At 39.4% G+C, this 20,922-nt stretch overlaps 1 protein-coding gene across 1 annotated transcript in view; it reads left to right on the top strand.

The window, feature by feature from the left end:
* The window catches only part of XPO4 (exportin 4), a 72,732-nt gene that overhangs the window by 11,237 nt on the left and 40,573 nt on the right, over nt 1–20,922 (top strand). Inside the window, exons 2-4 of the mRNA XM_054383597.1 lie at nt 10,049–10,154; nt 13,749–13,890; nt 14,147–14,285. Coding sequence (XP_054239572.1) covers nt 10,049–10,154; nt 13,749–13,890; nt 14,147–14,285 — 387 coding nt within the window. The remainder of the gene's footprint in view (nt 1–10,048; nt 10,155–13,748; nt 13,891–14,146; nt 14,286–20,922) is intronic.

Here is a 20,922-nt window from a genome sequence, read left to right as displayed (position 1 = left end):
CAGAAACCAAAATGCATCACTATCTCAGTTTAGATCTTTCACAGAGTAATAGTTTCTAACTTTTGTGCTGTGTGAGGTGGATGAGGGGTTACCCATGTGATGTCCTGTTACTCCTGTGATGTCCTACTCCATCTGTACTTGCTTATCGTAAAAGGCTACATGCAAGTAAAAATAATACCACCCTTGCAGCAATGGATGGTGATAGTTACTCTTCCAGCAAGTATGGTTTGAAATTAGACAACAGAAAAAAACAGATACTGTAGGAAACTTCTTCACATAGAGATAATTTTAAAGTTTCTCTTGCAGGAGGAGAGCAATTGCTAATCATATTTGATGTGCAGTGATCTTGATAAATGGGTTATGTATCATGTACATCCCAGCTGGTGGACTTAGGGAAATTAGTATTGCCATTACCAGTGTTTCCATGATTTGCTCTCTAGTAGAATATGGGTCACAGCAGTTTGTTACTTAAAACTTTGTCTTGAGATTCACTGTCACAATCCTTCCATTTTTTTAAGCCATGTCTGTACTGTCATAGAGGTACAGAAATTAGTGATACAGCAATGGAATATTTGAGTCTTGGAATCAAGTTGTGGTTAGGATTTCAGGGGATGTGGGTGGACTAGGGTCCTATTTCTTGCCAGAGAACCAGGTTTCGCTGAAGTCAAATCAAGTTCATTTTGTTAATATTAAATGATCCAGCACTGACAATGAAGAACTTGCCATGAAGAATTATTCTGGAGCAATCCAATGTAGGGTAGATGAACTTGAGGCTGATCCTGTTCACCTAATGCTTCTAGAAGGTTGGCATGAGTCAATGTGCTGTTAGTTCAGTTGAGTTTGTGGATTTTCTTGTTGAGTAATGTGCATCATGGTCAGAAAGGAGGAAGTCCTTAATATTCTGTGAGGAGACTAACATCAGAGCTGATAGTAGATAATTGACATAGGTACATAGATGAGCCACGTACCATCCATTTGTCAGTGTTCTACCACAGCTGCGTGAGACTATACGTTCATCATCCTCTTATTCTTTTATCCTTCTCCTCTGTAGTCCTGCTTCCTTGCACAAAGAATGCACTCCACCTTCCCCCCTTTTGCCTTTCAAGTCCTACCTGCTCTTTTTCAATCAGGAGGTGCTGGCTACCTGTTTTGATGATGAGAAGCAGATATGAATAGTGGAAGCCATTCTTCTGCAGAATGACTATCACAAATCACGAATCTGAAGTGTATTATGCACGTAAATGGTAGTTTCAGTGGAGAACCAGGTCCATTTCTTAGTAGGGAAGTAAAATCTCAGTAGTTTCTGTTGCTTATCTTGGAGAGGAAGCCTTATCTCAGAAAACTTTCTGATATTGATAGTAATGATTTACTTTGGCTCTCCAGTCAATTAATGTGTGTATGTAGTATCTTACATAAGACCGTTTGAAAACTGAGAATAAATCACATCATAAACTGCAATTTATCTCCCATTTTACTTGTAAAAGACTTAATAAAGTACTTCAGCTCCAAAATAGGAAACAAAATCTGATATGAAGAAAAAAAAGCCAAGTATTTTTTTCCCTGTTAAGTCTCTGCAGAAGATGTGTAGGAGGTAATTCTTCCAGTTGTCACGCATTTGTTCCATGTATATACATTAAAAAATACAGGGCACTCTGGGGCTTGAATAATTACTTTTGGGAAATTTTTTTTAATCAAAGTTTTCTTCAGAAAGTTTTAAATTTCTACCATTTTGTCTCTATTGCAGGTCCACTTAGAAGCCATCTATTGCATCTGTCTTTCCAATCTTGACTATTTAGTTGGAAGATAAGTTATTGCTGTGATTTAAATGATTATTCCCAAAAGCAAGTGAAAAGGGACATAGTTCAAGTTGTTTTAGCTGGATGGCAGTCATGTAACAATAGAACTGAGCTGGACAGTAGAAGCTGCTATATGGATACCACTTATCTACCTTCTGGCCTGGCGCTCAAGACAGGAATGTCTGATCCACTTGTGAAGCAGTTGTTGAACATTGCAGAGCTGAGCATCTTCATGTAGCCAGAATTGTTGCCTGGTGGTATCTGCTTCATTACTGGATCAGACATCTCTATGTTTTTAGGTATCTGTCTGTTAGAGAAGTAGGGTGAGTAGGTGAGAAAAAAAGTGTGGCTAGTCAGCCAGTTCTCTATTTGACCTCTGCATTTGATCTATTTGATTTAGCTATTTTAATAAGGTAAGTGATGGTTATTGAATTTGGTAGAGTTAAACTTGGAATCTCTTTATTCTGATAATCTGATTCTTTTCTATAACTCATCTATATAGCAGAACTGTACTGGCAAGTAATTGTGTTAGGGAGGTTTTTGTTATTTAAGATACAGAAATCTGGTTCTAGCGGGTTTGAGCAATCAGTAGAAGAGCACAGTAAATTTCATGACTTGATTTTTTTTAAGTTTGTTGCAGCTATAACAATTGCTTACACGAATAGAGTAATATATTTAGCTGTCTTCAATGCAGTATGTGCACTAGATTAAAAATTATTGCTTGCCCTTGTGTTTGATTTTTTTTTTTCTCCCCCTTCCCCTTTTTTTTCTCTTTCTATTTTTGCCCATATTTCTCAGCTATGTTATCACTATCACATGGTGTTCCCCTGCACATGCTTTTCAGGTTCACTCACGATCTTTCTCCTTTCCATATGCCTCACTGTTTCTTGGCTTCCTTGCCTGCTGGGACATGTTGGCACTCCATCTGGGCCTCTGTTAGTTCTTGCTTCTCCAAGCATGTCTTGCCTGATGGTGGCTGTCAGCAAGGTCCAGACCCAGTGGTGCCACTGCCGTCTGTGGTGGCTTTTGCTTATCCTCATATATTGATGGAGGTTCAGTTTCCTATTCTTGCTTCTGCTAGGCATCCAGGCTCTCCACACTGTTCTGAAGAACAACTAATGTGCTTAATTGGTTTTTCATAAGCTGATAACAGCCCATAGTTCAGGAACAATTTTGTTTTACCTCTTGACTGCAGAGAAGGCAAAATTCCCCAAAGTATTTGCGAAGCTTAGTTTGGAGAGTTTGTGGTAAATTTTATTAAGTCACACTGCAGTAGAAATCTCAGATTTCTGTTTCTTCCCTCAAACCCTGTCAAGTTTGTAATGTACTTCACTCACAGACATAAACATTGTCTTTGGCAAGAAAGTTTCTTCTCAGCTTTAGTAGTAGCAGGTGCAAGCATTTTGATCTTTTTTTAAACCCAAGAAAATTTTCTTCATAGGCATGTTTGCCTTTCTGTAATCCTACTAGTGTTTAGGCTGTGCTGATCATAGGAGACCTTTCTTGTAGGTGGGAATACTGTGGGTGTCAGCTGAAAACGTTCTGGTGCGCTCTCTGTGTTCTCTGAAGCAGCAAATCTGGAGGAGTGTGTGACTGTTCTTTGTGACATGCTAATTTTCAGATTTTCCCCAGTGTAATTGTGGAAATATGCTGAATTCTGCTATATTCAGTGCTTTAGCAAAAGTCTAGGAAAAATCAGAATTTGTCTCTAGCAAACTTTTCTGTCTGCAAGGAATGCACACTGTTCATCTCATCCTTAATTACTGTTGATACATGATCATGGGCAAGACTTTTCTTAGTAAAGTTATGATTCAGAGATGACACTACAAACAGGTTAACTAGTTAAATAAAAAGCTAATCTGTTATTAATTTTAAGATAAATTTATTACTTGAATGTTAGAAATTGTTAACTAAGATACTGTCACTGTCCACAAGTGACCAGTAAGTAGTATTCTTAGACATCTAAAATCATTGAGGAAATAATGTAACTTCTAACAAACACCCACATTTTTTGATTATGTTAATCAATGAGACTTCCTGAACAGAATCCTTTGGGGAAGGTGGGGATTTGATATGTTTGGGTTTTGGTTGGTTGTTTTTTTTTTTTTTTTTAAGTAAAAGCATCTTCAGAAATAAGGGGAAGGAGCTAAAAAAACCCCAGACACCACTTCAAATGTGAAAATGGGGGTTACTTCTTCAGCCTTTTATTGGCAAATACCCAGTGACTTCAACACCAGTCCTAGGAAGAGAGCATATGGTATTTGCAAGCCATTTGCTACCTTTCTCATGTCTTTATTACCTTTGTTGTTTGATGCTCTTCTGTAAATTTGTAATTTTAAATTTCTTGTTTCAAAGGTGTATTACTGAGGTAGGAAATGCTTGTACTAAGCATGTGGTTCTGAATACAGATGTGTAGCTTCAGATGCTCTGTCTTCATGTAACTACTTTATTTAAAACAAATCAAAACCCCCAAACTCCCTATTTTTACCCCTTATTTTTCCATGTGCACCCTCACCAGATGTTTCCTACTCGTGTCTTTTCCAAATGACAGTTGGTCTACCATTTTCTCATATCTTCTTTCATTTTCTGAGTGTCATTATGAATTAAAATATTAACTTATCTGTAATATCTGTTCGTGGTAATCAGTTTTCTGCCTAAGTTAGTGTATGTCAATTTTTTGGCCTTTTTTAAATTGTTCCCTGTTGTATGGTCATGCCAATGGCATCCTGGCTTGTATCAGAAGCTGTGGCCAGCAGGAGCAGGGAGGTGATCATCCCCCTGTACCCAGCACTGGTGAGGCCACACCTCAAGTATCATGTTCGATTCTGGATCCCTCAGTGTAGGAAGGACATTAAGGTGCTGGAGTGTGTCCAGAGAAGGGCAACAAGGAACATGAAGGGTCTGGAGCACGTTGCCTACGAGGAGCATCTGAGGGAGCTGGGGTTGTTCAGCCTGGAGAAGAGGAGGCTCAGGGGAGACCTCAGCACTCTCTACAACTATCTGAAGGGAGGTTGGGGCAAGGAGGGGGCCAGTTTCTTTTACAATCTGCACCAGGGGAGGTTAAGGTTGGATATTTAGGAAGTATTTCTTCAGTGGGAGGGTTATTAAACATTGGAATGGTCTGCCCAGGGCAGTGGTGGAGTCACAGTGCCTGGAGATGTGTAAGCAGCAATGTGGACCTGGTGCTTAGTGACATGGTTTAGTGTTGACCCTTCAGTGCTGGGTCAGGATTGGACTAGGTGATCTTTGAGGTCTCTTTTAACCAGATATATTCTGTGATTCTTGTAGCATCAGTGAGTAATACAGTATTGTTTAAATTGATGGTGTACCATCAAGGCAGCAGGAAAGAAAAACAAAAAATCCCCCAAACAAACAAACAAAAAAAAACACGGAAAACCCCCCCTGATTAGAGTTAAAAATGTGAAAGATGTATTCTATAAAGAAGAAACAAAGGTTCTTTTGGAGAGGAAAAAATGTAAATGGCAACAGGTAAACTTACAGAATAAAGTGGTTCTGCTGTATAGGATGCTCTTCATCTTTCCATGGAACAAAAGGGTGATTGCAGGCAGTAAAAATAGGAAAGCAGCTTAAAAGCCTACAAGTACTCCTGTGGCTGCTGGGGACCCTATCTTGTTGGAGAGTGTAATATTGTTAATTTGTTGCATTTGTGATGTCTGTATTTTTCAGATCAGGTGGGTTGCTTATACTAAGATTGCCAGAGGTAAACAGTCATTACAAACTGTGTTGGCATGTAGCATGAGGAGTGAGGGAGCTTTTTCTTGGATACTTTTTCTTGTAGCATTCTCGAAGTGGTGAGAATGGGGAGGAGGAGAATTAAAAGGGAGTGCGCTGACTTCATTGAGGAGAAACTTCTATTTCTGATGGACAGCTGAATCCAGTTTTTTTTTTTTTTTGTCAAGTTCCACACTAGAAAGAAAAGATAATTGCATGGAAGTTATGTTTATTTTGTTAAAGTAGCTGATCTAATAGTCAGGGCAGACAAAACCCATCTTGGGATCAATTTTACATTACAATTCCTGTCCTTCAGAAATAACTGTCTTGTTGCTATTACATCCATGTGAGCTGAGGTAGGTTATCTGCTGAGGGTGGGCTGATTTTACTGTTTTGCTGGGCACCAGCTTCTACGGCTCTTGTGCTCACCTAGGACAGTGTTTGTGTAAAGTGATGAATATGTATATGCTGGACTTTCTTTTAAAGCCTTACGTTAGCTGGACTTCACTTGCAGTGTAGGGTGAGCTGCTGTTTGAACACGGTGAGGGCAGTAGATTATGGGCTTTAAGCTCCCTCTGGTGGCTGTATAGTGCAGTTTGAAAATCACCCCTTGTCTGTTCTGGACAGTTTTGAGAGGCTAAATGTGCAGTGTATTACATTATTGTGATTTTTAAAACTAATGCAGGAATGCAATGTGTTGTGTGCTTTGCCAAGGTGCCAAAGATCTTCTGTAATCAGACTTCAGAGAAGTAGAAGAGTCAAAATAATATTAAAGATGAGGTCTCTTTTCTAGTTACTGTAAGCATATGGGCTATTTCCCATAAAACTTTAATTCTGTCTGTTTTTAAGGATGTCATAATGTGCTACTTATATCCTTGAAAGTGCCCAGAACACTGAAAATAGATGTGATGTCTGTATGGCAAACTCAAATATGCTCTGTTAATGAATAATTAGTTCAGGTTCAGGTAGCCCTGATTTGCCCTTCTTGTTTTAAGAATATGAATATAAATCATAATATCAACAAGGTTGGAAAAGACCTCAGAGATCATCAAGTCCAACGACTCCAGATGTGCAAAATATGCCTTGTCATTCCCAAAGGATTCATTCTCTAACATGGCTGTAACTGGTGAGGCTTCATGACACTGCAGAGCTTGAGAGCTGCGTGGTCCATAGTGCTGAAAGGACAAAATCACTCCAGTCCTTTTCTCTCTGTTGCTGCACTAGCTTTGCTACTTGACTGACTTCTTGATGCTTGCTATAGTGTGCATTCCTCTTGCTTCTCCCTGGTTTTGTTGGGTTTGTGGTTGGTGGGTTTTTTTGGTAGGTGTGCTTTTTTGTTGTTGGTTTGGGTTTTTTTTTCTGTTTTGTGGGATAGTTAAAGGAGATGACAAGAGGATCCTTTTGGTAGCAGAGAGTTATTAAAATAAGTCACTTGTCCCAAGAAATTTGATTCTGAATTCTCACAAAATTTCTTTGACCAAAGCTGTTTGTTTCTTGAGACTTCAGAGTATTTCCATGATACTGCACAGTAACAGAGCCTGTAGATTAAATGTACTTCAGGTGCTAATTGGTGCTGAAAGGGCAGCCTGTAACCAGCTATTGTGTCCTGTAGTGTGCTGCCTTATGGTGAACTAGGTTGGGGAACTCATCCAGATGAAAACAACCTGCCTTTGGTGGGATGCTTTTTGGCTGTCCCTCCCTCTGTTTGGTTCTTAGGTGTTTTCTCAGGTGCTTGTCCATACAATGGAGGGAGAAAGTGGGGACTACTTCTTTGTTTGCAGTAGCAGTGGCTGAAGTGCAAGTCCAACTGTTGCTGTGTTATTCTTGCATTTTTGGTAACCTGCTCTAAATACTCAGTACAGCTGGCTCCATTGCAGTGAATGCATCTAGAGTCTACACTGTGAAGCACTGTCCTTTAAACTGTAGAAAACCATGAATGATTAGAAACAGCTGCAGCTGATGGCTGACTGCATACAGCAGAGTTTAGGTTTTATTGCAGATGTGGCACATGTCCTAGTTTGGAGAGGCTGCTTCTTTACAAGTTTACATTTGCTTAAAAAGTTATTGAAGTGTTGGTTTCTTGTTGGGTTGGAGTTTATGAAAGCTTAATGTCCTGGAGGGACTCAGGTATCACCATGGAGCTTACTTCTGTCTCAGTTGTTCAGCAGTGTGTAATGCCCCAAATATCCTACAGCTTTTCTGTGCATGCTTTTGCCTGCACCCTGCTGACTTAGCCCTTGAGATGCTGCTCCAGGCATGTGGAAGACAGTGTGAACTGAAGGCAGACTGTTGTCTGTGCTTGTCTACAACTGAACACATACTTCTGCCTGCTCTTGTCCCCCTAGCTGGTCAGGTTGAGATGTCCTGCATATACATTCAGATCATGGCCCAGGGATAATCATTGTCCTTCCCCCAAACTGGCTGTAAATCAGATCAGGTTTGTGAAGGAGTGGAACATGTTTTTCTGCATCCATGCAACTTCTTTGCAGCTGCCTTCTTCCACTGCTTATTTTGCTCCCCTCACAGGAACTGATCTTACATGCGCAGAAGTTGAGTCAGAAATTTGCTGTGTAAGAAGCAGCACAGCTTTTTATTAGGACCCCCGTGATCCTGGGATAAACAGCCTGCTTTCCCTTGCTTCATTTACTCAAATTATTGAGTTTTAAGCTGTGATGTTACTTTCTCATATTTGAACCTTTTGTCATCTAGTGTTTTGTCAAGGATGAAAGAATTAAATCAGATTTTATATATTTTTATTTACTGTAAAATATTTCACTTAAGTTAAAAACCTTGGTCTTTATGCCAAGGTCTTCATGCTTTTATTCCCAAAGCACTGGGTATAAATCAGACCCAAAAGAGACATGGCACACACCTTCTCCTCAGTTTGCTAGGGACAGGACTGGAACTTGGAAGTTCAGTAACCGATACTGTCATTGTTGTGGTTTCTGCTTTTCCAGAGTCCAAAAAGCCAAAATGGAACAGATTTAGATTGCTTCCCCTCTTCCTTTTTCCTGGTAGGGAAAAGCAAATTAGGCAGGAGAAAAGAGAGGTAAAATTATGAAAGAAACAGTCTTGAACTGATTTGGAAGTAAAAAGGTAAGTTAAAACATAAAAGTCATTTGAGTAAAAGGAAAGTTATAAAGGTATAAGGGAAAAGGGTAAATTAAAATATATACAAAATCAGATGCAGCTGGCAAAGGATTCTCTTTAGATGCAAGATGGATTCTCTTTAGATGCAGTCCTTAAGAGTCTGGAGCAGCATGGAACAGGCCTCACCATGTGGTTAAGCAGCAACAGCAGGAGCAGCAGAAGATCTGTGGGGCAGACAAGGGCAGGAGGAGAGAGACAGGACGTGGCTCCCCTTAAAAAGGCTTGGTGGACAGGAAGTGGGAGTGGAATAGACTTTGACCCAGGGACCCTTCCCACGGGGATCAGGGGGGACCAAGTCTCTCTGCCTGTCTGGGTCAAGTTGCTTTGTCCACCTGGGGCTAGGTTCTTTTCAGCCCACCCCCTCCTGGCCTGGGTGTAACCTGGCGCCGTCATCTTGACCTGGCTCTGCACTTTGTATGCAGTCTCTCTATGCATGCACGTTCCTTTCTCGAAGGCACATCATCAGTTCAGCTTATGGTGCTTTGTAGTATTAATCCCCGTAAGAGTATTTTGTGCAATGTGCTTGTTCAGATGAATCCCAAATAGCAGAAATCAGAGAACATTAGTGGCAAAAATGGAGAGCAGTGTGGTCTTGTGAGCAACTGGCGTTTGTGCAAGACTGGTTTTACCTTGTGGCAGTGGAGGGAATGTTGGGGTTGCTCAAAGAGGTCAGGCGCCAGTGCAGGCAGTTAGATCTCATTTGTGCTCTATAGGCAGTATCCCACCTTGCAGTGGTCCAGGTTACTGTGTAGTTTTCATGCTTTTTTTCATGATTTTTAGGTAGAAAGCACAATAGAGCTGTCTTTCAGCAGTATCCATTTCCAAATGTGCTGACCCACCTCTGTAATCAGAGCCTTCGCTCAGCCTTGTCAGCTTCAGCGTTAAACACTAGAGGGTAGTATGCTACTACCAATATTTTACTTTAAAACATCTCCATAGTAATTTTTTGATCCCTTGAATTTGTTACATAACTCGATGTTTTAAATCAAATGTGGAACTAAAGGACAAATAGTGTTTTGTCTCTGTGACTGAGTAGCAGTGCTGAGTGGTATGCAATGATGTTTTTGGTTTGAGTAGAAAGAGGATTGGGTTGAATTTAGAGCTTTTTTCTATTAGGAACACAATACTTGGAAGTATCCACTCTCTGCCTGATGGCACAATATTCCCACTTAAGTGCAAATGGCATAAATACATGTGGTATGTAAGAAGAGGCCATGACCGAGAAAGAGCAGGCAGTTTTCTCAAGAGGTGCTTGGTTTTAATGTATAGGAAGGCAAATATGTGTAAGTTCATGATATTGCTCATACACATTTACAGTCAGGATGGGCATTTAGTGCATGAATAACTTCTGGGTTGTTTTATTTCCTCAGGCACCACCTTCCATGGTCAATAATGAACAACGCCAACATGCTGAGCACATATTCTTATCATTTAGAAAATCGAAATCACCATTTGCTGTTTGCAAACATATTTTGGGTAAGTTTTAATAAAAAAAGTTAAGCATGTACCTGCTTTTATAACTGGAAGTATGCTGTTCTCCTGCAGCTGGGAGTATGGACATTGATGGAGAGTGAAGCCTATTGCTGCCCTTTTTGGTTTTGTTTCTGGCAGCTTTAAAGGTGTAATGGGTAACTGTGCAGCTAAACTTCTAAACTGATTCAATGCTTCAGATTTTCTCTGACATGATTATTTTGTTATACTGTCTAATCTATAGAGCTTGAAATTTTCCATGGTGAGCATTTATTTCAGGTTGAACGTCTCAGTAAGTTACTGTTAACACCCAACTGTTACGTTAGGGGGGAAAAAAGTAGTTACAAATACTTGTGTCCACCTGATAGAAGCAATAGAGTATTGGTTTGAAGTTTTGTGGGGTTATACCTGTGGAGAAAGGAAAGAGATAGGTACGTATCACCTTTTATCAGAAGTTTCTTGGGTTTTTATTGAAATGCTGTAAATGTGGTGGTTTAAACAAGTGTTTAAAAGTAAATCTGTTTTTACAGGCACTTCAGAGACTTTATATTAGAGTTTGGCAGCTAAATAATCTGAAAATTGCAGGAGCAGTAAGCATGCAATATTCTTGCTGAGCACCACTGTACTGACCAGGTGTGCATATTTGGGCAGGGCAAAGGGAAAGTTTCAGTAAAGGCTGACTCTGAAACCTAGTGAAGAAAACCTGGAAGTTTGTGGAAAATACCACATGACAAAAACACAAAAAGCAACTTTTCCTTCAAAGAATTTGCCACAATGAGCACAGACATATTAGACTTATTTCTAAAATATGATTATTTTCATACTTAATTTGTTCCACAGTAATTTTTTTTAACAGTTAATTGGATTTAGCTCCATTTACTGGTTTAGAAACTTACAATTCCTGAACATTATCAATATTCAGGCCTCCTACTGTGTTCTTAAATTATACTGTGATATATAGAGAAGGGTGTAGTTCCTTTCCTACACTCATTCCCCAACCAGAATTTTTTCCTACAAATGAATTTTTATTTTACTATTATAGTTGTACTTTATCTGGCCCTGAAGACAGTACTCACACTTTTTGGTTTATGGGTCAGCAAAATTGATGTTTATTATTTCAGTTGTTACCACATTTATTTTTAGAGACTGTTACACTGGCAAAAGAGCACCTTTCAGTAATTTTGTTTGTTAGACCGTTTTGCTCTTTTACAAGTCACCAAACAGAAATAATGAAAATTCATTAAATCACTGCATCTTCTTTTCAGAGATGGGAACTTAATTTTGCATCAATAATGAGCTATCACTGCAGATGTTTTCCTTTTTTTTTTTTCCTTTTTTTCTTTTTTCTTTTTTTTCATCTGAGCTGTAGCTGTTTGGAAGGAATGTGATCCTGCTTTAGAACACCTTTTAGTTGTCCAGAAATATTATTTAAACTGTTCCTATGCTACCACCATTGAGAAATCAGTGTATTTCCTCACGGGGCAGGTTTTTCCTGGCAGCGTAGGCAGTTGTGATGCTGAAACCTGGATCTGAGAAACTTCCTAAAATTTGTGCTTCTTGAGTAAGTGCTTGTGCAGTCTGGACAAAAAGAACAGCTAGTTAAGTCTTGGGAGTTGAGAGGGGAGAGGTGGGGATTATGAAATAAAGAACCAGGGAAGGGAAACAAGCTGTTCAGGATGAAGAGTAGAAGAGTTGGAAGTGTACTGAAGGGGTATGTGCATGTAAGGATGGGCAGGAACCAGACGATCAGAGTAGATGGCTTTAAACAGAAACAGTGGAAAAAATGTTCAAGACAGGAATTTGAATGGATAGAGAGAGGATATAGAAAGAGATTACAAGAGGATGTTAACAGCATTCATGGAAAGAAGAGTGTATGAGTGATAGAGGGAGAGCAATAGAGATGATAAGCATAATGAAAAGTGAAACAACCACTACCGTGCAGTTTCTTTTAAAACCAGGAGTTGAACCCAGGAAGCATGAAGCTCTATGTTCTTCTGCTCTAAGCTTATGGATGTTTAAACATACTGGCAAAACTTGTCCTGACTTTCTTTAGTAACTTCATGTAGAGGATAGTGGTGCTCAGACTAGTTATAAACTTACACTGAATGCTGGACATCTGTGCTGTTAATGATCGCAGTTGTGCAACTGTGGTACTTAACACAAAGGAGAAATTCCAGTCTTCTTTTTTAATAGAATTCTCTTTTTGTGAGAGCTTTGTACAGTTTAAAAAGCCAACACCCAAGAAGTTAATAAATGTCAGAATAACAATTCTCATGCAAGTGTAATTTGGCTTGGTTTTATGTACATGTTCGACATACGCATTAATCTTTTAAGTGGTAACTTAGCTTTCCAAATTAAGCTAAGTAGATTTGAAGGTGATTTATTTTGATTTAACCATGTTTACCTGTGTAGGGTTTAGATTTGGAGCCGGATTAAATTACTTAAAAACATTTTTAGCAAATTGTCTTCTCTCTTGGATACAGAACTTGTGTATAAAGGAAATGTATATTAAAAATTCTGTGTAGATAGCCAGAGGAAGAAAATTTGTTTTGTAGTCATTTAAAGTCCATCATCTCATGACCAAGATTTTTCCAAACAGAGTTTTTGTAGTCTTGGCTGGTCACCCACCACTCAAACTCTGCTTCTTGTTCAGGAATTTTATTTCACCATTTCATATTTTATTCTTTTGCCATGTTGTGGCTGCACTCTTTCTGAATGTTCTTTCTATGTTTTCTGTAGAGGTCAGAAAGTTTTGAAATTGGCTACGGAGATACTAACTGCTATTTCTAGATTAAAATTTTGAAAAATAGAGGAACTAAAAAAAAAAAAAACCAAACCAAAAAAGCAACCCAAAAAAAGTCTCTGTAGCTTTCTATAGTCATACAAATTAAATTAACTTTCTGAAGTTTCTCTTTAATCATACTTTCTGGTCACCTGAGCTGTTACCTTTTCTGTAACTTTTTTTTTTTTTGTAATTACATATGTATACAAAGCTATCAGCTCATAAGGGCTAAGGATTCCTACACTATGATTGAAAGTTTTGTTTTGATTACCTCAAGATAAATGCAGAAGCTTGAACATGATATAGAAAACTTTCATTGCATCAGTCTGTAAAAAAATTCATTTTGATAATTAAACACAAATACTGGCTTTAGGTGCAAGTGGACTTAACTTCTCATCATTCATAAAGCATGTGCAATTTTATGCACTGTTGATTCCAAAGGCAAGCACTCAAATGGCAGAGTCGTCTTCAGTTCTGGCATGCCTCTCAAATTAATCATATCTTAATGTAGTGGGACCAAATCCATCATCTTTTTTATTTTGTTCTGTGGTTGTGTTAGCATTCTTATTCCTGGTCTTTGGCCCAGTCTCTCTGCACAGCCAACTTTTCTGCCCCTGAGTCACTGACTCAAATAATACTGGACAATTTGATAATTGGGTTATTGATTGGTTTTCATCCCATTTGAATTGTAAATTCTTTGTCTCTTTTCATAGCACAAAGTTCCATTTAGTAATAAATAATAGTAAATACCATTAATTTATTTTTTTTTTAAATATATGCCTTCTGTTACTCAGGTTGCCTTTGTTTTTGCCTCACAGAAACCAGTAAAGTGGACTATGTCCTTTTTCAAGCTGCTACAGCAATAATGGAAGCAGTTGTAAGAGAATGGATTCTCTTGGAAAAAAATAGCATTGAGTCACTGAGAACATTCCTTCTAACCTATGTCTTACAAAGGCCTAAGTAAGTATATAAAAAATATCTCTGAACATGCAGGATTTATCACAAACTCTGGGTTATCCTTTTGTTCCCCACAGGAAAAAAGACCATTTCAACAGTAATTTATCTTCCATTCTTACACTTAGTTGACTTCTGTAGTTAACAGCTTTCCTTTATGAACTCACATAAAATGTTTGAAAAAAATGAGTGCATTTCAAATTTTGTTGAGCCTTGGTATTCAACATTATTTGCAAATATATTTTTGCAATGTTGTTTACAGCCTTCAAAAGTACGTTCGGGAGCAGATTCTATTAGCGGTAGCGGTGATAGTGAAACGGGGATCATTAGACAAATCAATCGACTGCAAAAGCATCTTTCATGAAGTCAGCCAGTTGATCAGCAGTGGTAACCCCACTGTGGTAAGTATTTTATTTTCTTCTTCAGAATTTAAGCAACCTGTATCAGCAGCATAAGTTATATACTTAGTGACTATAACATCTTCTATACTTATCTAAAAATTAAAATTAGTAATTAAGTTGGTAGCTGTTAGGGTAATCACCAATCATTTACCAAGCGTTTCTGAATGTTTTGGGACAAGGAGTAGTATGTGTAGTTCTTTGGTATGCAATTATACCATGTTTTTTAGAGAGTGTGTTTCTCTGAATAGTTGCTTTAAGTGCCATGGGTCTTGATTGTTTGGGTTATTTTTTGTTTGCCTCAGGTTTCTTTAGTAAAACACAATGATCTAAAATGGATTTTCCATTAGCTAGCAGGTTCTTTACACACTGTTCCCCTCCCATCTGTGCAGTGCTTCACCCTCCTGTGGCTCAGCTGTTGGAATAGGCTACTGAGCAAGAGGCATAGACCTCTGCTGTTCTCTGGGAGACGGGTAGATGGAGAGAAAGGAGTGTGAGGAAGTAAAACGTGGAATGGAAATACAAAACTTACTCTAGATTTAATGTCATAGTACTAGGGGTGTTACCTTCCACACTGAGCTTAAAGTGGAAACAAGGTGTCCGATATCTATGTATGCATTTAGTGAAATTCCGTTTGCTATGCCAGGAGATAAGTTTAGAATAGGTCATAATAGAGGCATGTAACCAGAGATTAAAGAGAGGTGATTTTTCTCTGGCCAATTGAAAATTGAAGAGTATGCAGATTTTATGCTGAAACTTTCAAAAATCTTGAGGGAACTAGCTCATAACACTGCTGAGTGTTTAGAGCAGCAGTTGTACTAGATGTGAGTAGCAAGTGTTTAACTCTGAAAATTCAATCAAAGTGTACTAGAAGTAATGCAGCTCATGTCATGATCCTAAAAATAGAATGTCACCTCTGAGCACGAGTGATATTCCTCCAGTGTACGGAAATTTCAGTTACACTTGTTATATGTGAATTTCAGAACTATTTGTCTTAAGCAGAACGTTTTAGTACTTTGGTTGTGCATAATTTGGATAGAAATGGGCACTTTAGAGCAATGCCAAGTTTATGCTTTTTTCTAGGAAACATAGCCTTGTTATTAAAATGGAGTTACAGCTGGGGTTTTCAAATTGTATGCATGCCAGGGACTATGCTCATGTAGTTTGTATGAGCTTTCCACAAAGGCACAAAAGTGGAGTAAATAGAAATCTGGATGCTCTCAGAGAAGTCCTCTTTGAACTAACTCTACAGTAAGGCAGGGACATCTCACACTAGATCAGGTTGTCTCAGAGCCCCTCCAGCCTGGCCTTAAAAACTTTCAGGGATGGAGCTTCCACCACCTCCCTGGGCAATGTGTTCCAGTGTCTCACCACTCTCATGGTGAAGAACTTCTTCCTAACATCCAATCTGAATCTAACCAGTTCTAGTTGTGCTTCATTCCCCCTAGTCCTATCACTACTCGACATCCTAAAAAGTCCCTCAACAGCTTTCCTGTAGGCCCCCTTCAGATACTGGAAGGTCTCCTCGCAGCCTTCTCCTCTCCAGACTGAATAGCCCCAACTCTCTCAGTCTGTCTCCAGAGAAGAGGTGCTCCAGCCCTCTGATCATTCTCGTGGCCGTTCTTTGGACATGTTCCAGCACGTCCAGCTAAGTCTGCTTGCTCTAAGTATATCATCCTGGGCTTGCTGCAGAAACATTGCAGAGGAGCTCTGGTTAGGTGAGAGAGCAATATTTCACTCTGCTTTCCTCCACAGTCCGTTCAATGCCACCCATACAGAGACAAAGTTTAGCTCAGTTTTTAATTTCCCTTTATCCACTTCTCTTCACAAGTACTACTTTCTCCAAAGTATTTGTGCTGAAGTTTTAAGGATGGCATTGAAAATGTCTTGACTATGTCACAATGTTTTTCTGTTTTAGTATGCTAATATGCTGTTGGAATGTCTTTTCTGTAAGGCACGATATACCTTTGTCAGTCTTTGGCAAGGGCGTTATAAACCCTTCATGTATAAATGAAGGGTTTATATTATAAAACAGTTCTCATTCATAAAAATGCTTGTGTAACCTTCTGAGATTTTGCTGGCATACACAATAATCAGCAGTAATAAAATTGTGTCTTAGCCCAGTACGTGCCACAAGTGAGCTCTGAGTAGTTTCAGGGCATGCCTGTTGTATAAATATGAAATAACTTTGAAAGGTTGTGTGAAATAACTCATACAATTAATTATCCACTTAATTTTTCAAACACAGGTAGGGGTTTTATTTTGTGTCCCTGTAACATTCAGCCATCCCTGTCAGGCCATGTGGAACCAAAGTGCTGCAGCTGCCTTGCTGCCCTATGGAGTCTCAGCTAGGGGGGCTTCCAGGGTACAGTATGAAGCTAATGGAGTGGTACTGCTTTCAAGATCCAAGATACACTGTCAGGACAGTGCCACGCAGTGTGGCAGGTGTTTCTGTACCTCACTCAAGACATAAAAACAGGCCTCCATCCAAGTCAGGGAGGAGGTTAAGATACGAGTGTTGGGAGAGATCAGCAGATGTTTTCCCACCCCCTGTGCCTCTGATTCATTCCACTTCTTAACACATCTTTCCTATGATGTACACTCTTGCCTCCAGCCTCATACACCAAGTTTCAGAAGCCTGATACCTTTGTGACTCCTAATTTTTTGACAAGTCTCTTGGTCATTTTCTGTATCCTCGGATTTCTGCTCCATGTTTCTTGTGACCTACTTGCAACCCATTTGCGTCCTTCTACCTGAGGTTAACTCCAGTAGCTGAGAAATAACATACGGAGTCAGCAGATCACTCAAACATGGCTTTTAGCTGTTGATAATGACTTTCTACAGCAGTTTGTAATAGAGAGAAAGTATTTTTTTAGAAAAAGGCAAAATGGTCTCTTGCTTCCTGCTTGCTTTCTCGTCTCTGCTGGCTCTGAGCCTTCCTGGCCCTTCTTTGTTACAAGAGCAAAGCAGGAATGTAATCTTTTCCATTCCATGCAACCCTCCACCCAGTTCCTGTCAGACGTCTCTACTAATTTTGTGTTTGTTATGCACTCCTGCTCCATGAAATCTTGGGGACTTTTCAGTAACACTTTGTGAGGATCAAGTTCTGGTGCGGCAGCAAATGTAGATACACTGTGTCTTTTGCTTGTGTCCTTTTGCAGGATTTGATACACTTACAAATTTAACTTCTACAGTGTTAGTTAAAAGTGTGTGTTAGTTAGTTAGTTAAAAATCTCTAGGAATGGATGTATTTTGAGGATGGAAGCTGAAGGTGTGTTGAGTAATGTTGTGGCAAACTGACATAGGGGCAAGACTGATTGATGGACGAACTCTTGAGAATATAAAAATAAAAGGGAGATTGGAAGGAAGAGAGGGAGAGGAAGAAAGATGGCTTTAGTATTGAGTAAATGGAACACAGGGTACATGTTAAGGAAATAACAGCACTAAGGAGAGGGAAGGATGTATGGTTAGAGACAGAGTTGGAACCCCAGACTTTTGGGTTTTGCTGCTGTTTTTTAGCTATATGGACTTGTATGGATTTCATGCAGGAAACCTCTCTCTGAGTTGGGGAAGCAAGCTGTAGAGGGTCTTGCTACTTACTAATTTATAAATTAATTTAGGTAATAATCCCCAGAGAGAACAAGGATTAGCTTTGGAGTTCCTGGTTTTGTTTTTACTGGCTGATCCTGTATCATTGATACAAGCCATCCTTTCGCTCATGAAGGAGAGTCTGTAATCTCCCTCCAATAGCAATTTTCAGGATTTCTTTTCAAAATCTTCATCTCTGGGGGACAGAGCTTCTGGCAGTGAATACGTGATTATGGGCCAGTCTTAAAATGTTAAATACATGTTTTCTATCACTGATTTCAAGGTTCTGGAGAATTGTTTGAGCCAACTTATTCTCAACCATAAATGCCTTCAATTTTTTGGCCTTTTTTGCTAAAATACTCAACTTTTGCGTAGTTGAAGGATTTTGTTTGTCCTTCATCTCTGCCAGAAGGACAGGAATTTTGGCAGCAAAAGTGACATGATTCCCAGGAGGAGGAACTGGTCTGAACATGATCAGATAAACTTTGTTTAAAGCTGGACTAGAATGTGGGTCACACCTCAATTTCTTTCAGGATATGGGTGGGCAGAGGGGTCCAACTGCTGTAAATCTGACATGACAAGTAACAGAAGCTGTGTTTTTTAAGATCCACAGTGCACACAGTAGAATATATTGTAATATAAAGCTCCATACCTGAAGGCTACATTTTTCTGTATGTGCAAGAAGACTTGTCAAGACTTACTGGAAGATCTCCGGGTTCCTAAAATCTTCCCTCTCTCTCTTAATTTGTACATCTGTTGTTCCGTTTCCCAGTGTTCATGGTTGGGCTAGAGAGGAGATCCAAATGCCACAGATTACCTAAAATTGCTGAGGAATGTGCTAAGAATGGATTTTGTGTGAACAGTGGGAAGTACTAATAAGCAGAACTCTAGGCATTAGTCTTCATGGAAATTAGTTTATCAATAACAACAGCTGCATAGATAGTTAGACTCTTTTAGTACTTATGGTTCTTATTTCTATTCTTTAAGAGGAATTTTGCTTCTGAATCTTGGTCTAGCTTTGCTGCCTCATGATAGGAGTTGGAGATGCTCTCATGACTTACATTTTTGACAGAAATGTGTATTATTTCCTCCCCTTCTACCCTCAGCTGCATCTTCTGGTCTAATAAAATTATTACCTTGTCCTATGAACCTTACTGCACTTGAGACGTGAGACAAGTGCTCTATAAAGGCCTAAGTTAGCATGTTAAAAGTTGGTTGGGGAATTTTAGGGATCCAGAAACTACTCCAAATATGAGGCTAAAACTTGGTGAAAGAAATGTAAAAAAACTTTAAGCAATAAGCATTTTTTTAGTAGTTGTATCAACCAGAATGCCTTTTAAAGTTCTACAGTTTGTCTTGAATGAAAGCCTATTTTACTGCAGATGCAGTATAGTGAAACTTTAGCTTAGTTGCTTAGTAACTTCAGTATTACAAATTGATAGCTCCTAGTATTTACAATATTTACAAATTCACAGTTGAGCTACAATTTCCAAGGCAAGGCTGTCATCCAGGGGAGAGATGTGTGTCCCCTGTTCTATGTATGGCATCCAGGAATCTTTGTTTCTTCAATTCAGCCATCTCATGAGATGTGCAGGTGTGGAGGCCCTCACCTGTAGACATCAGTCTCACTGGGAAGGACGAAATTTTACCTTTCCATGTGTTACACCTACGTGTCTCTCATTACTCTGGTGACACACAGATAAGCTGGAAGGGAAAAACCTCTTTACTGATCCTACCTGTTCAGACTTTAGTCTCTCTTCCTCTCTGAGGTATATATCCTTCTGAATATATACATTCAGTAATAAACTCAATCTGTGGAGGAGTCTACCAATCAGACTTCCCCCTCCTAACTTCTCTTTTTTTTTTTCTTTAAGCAGATCTGCTGTGGAGCACAGCCATGTAATGCAGCTCATTTGGCATATCTGACAGTATGGCAGGCAGAGGCGGGCAAGAAGGACCAGGAATGAGCACTGGGAAAAGTGGGGGGAGAAGGGACAGCTGCTCACCAAAGAGCAGTTGCCAGGATGATATATATTTAAAGCTGGGTGATACTGATGGCAAGCTGCATGGCTAGTCTTACTAGTCGTTATTTTACATTTAATGAAAAGTCTTGGATTTGTTCATGCAACTACTGTTGGAGTGAAGATTCAGCTGTTGCCTTTCAGACAAGAACCTGAAGAAGGATATGTTACCTCTAGATAAATGATTTTCAGACATTCGCTTTTTCTTTGAGATTACTTTCCCCCTGCCTCACCCCCTTGATTTCTACCTCATAGCTTTACCTGTCCCTGGAGAAATGAAGAAAAACATGTTTTGCACACTTAAGCACCAGCAAACTCTGCCTGGACCTCTTCCATTATTAGTAGAGACTGCTACTTCCTTTCTCTCTTTGGCCAAAGCCTGCATGCTTCACATGCCACAAGATCATCTTCCTGTGGCCCCCAGTGATTCACTGAGGAATTGATTTTTCTCTTTCTCAGTTCAACCTTGGAGGCTTCCTTTGCTTTGTTTGCCTGGTTGCCTCAAAGGAAGGGAAGCAGAGTCTTGCCCATTATGCCACTGTATGTGTGATGTGTTTAAAACCTGGTGCTCTGATCTGTTTTTGCATTGTGGCAGAGGGGGAATAGGAGGAAAGGGGTGCAGTGCTCAGACAGTCCTTTACTGCTGACAGCATAAAACTGCAGCTGCAGGTCCTATTCCTATTATCCTGTCCCTTCTCCACAGTTTTTTCACCAGTTGGCTTATTTGAGAAAGAATAAAGAGATAAAATCCAGGGGGATTTTCCTGATGCTTTCTTGTATTTCTTCAGAATATATTCTGGTTTTCTTTTTTGGGAAATACTTCTTCATCTTCTGGGTTCTCTCCCTTTGAATGCTCACAACTTGAAAAAGTGGAGTGGCCCCAGTTATTAGGTATACATAATGGTATTTCTTTTGGCCTTATGATTGTCCTGTTAACCTTTCCATTGGAGTTGCAGCTCACATTCTAGGGATTTGGTTTGGAAATGTTAGCAAATCCAGCTGTGCTTATTCAAGGAAGTGAGGGAAGGAAT

The sequence above is a fragment of the Indicator indicator genome, chromosome 1 (assembly GCF_027791375.1).
Source record: "Indicator indicator isolate 239-I01 chromosome 1, UM_Iind_1.1, whole genome shotgun sequence".
In the NCBI taxonomy this organism is placed as follows: domain Eukaryota; kingdom Metazoa; phylum Chordata; class Aves; order Piciformes; family Indicatoridae; genus Indicator; species Indicator indicator.
This window is presented reverse-complemented; position numbering and strand designations above follow the sequence as displayed.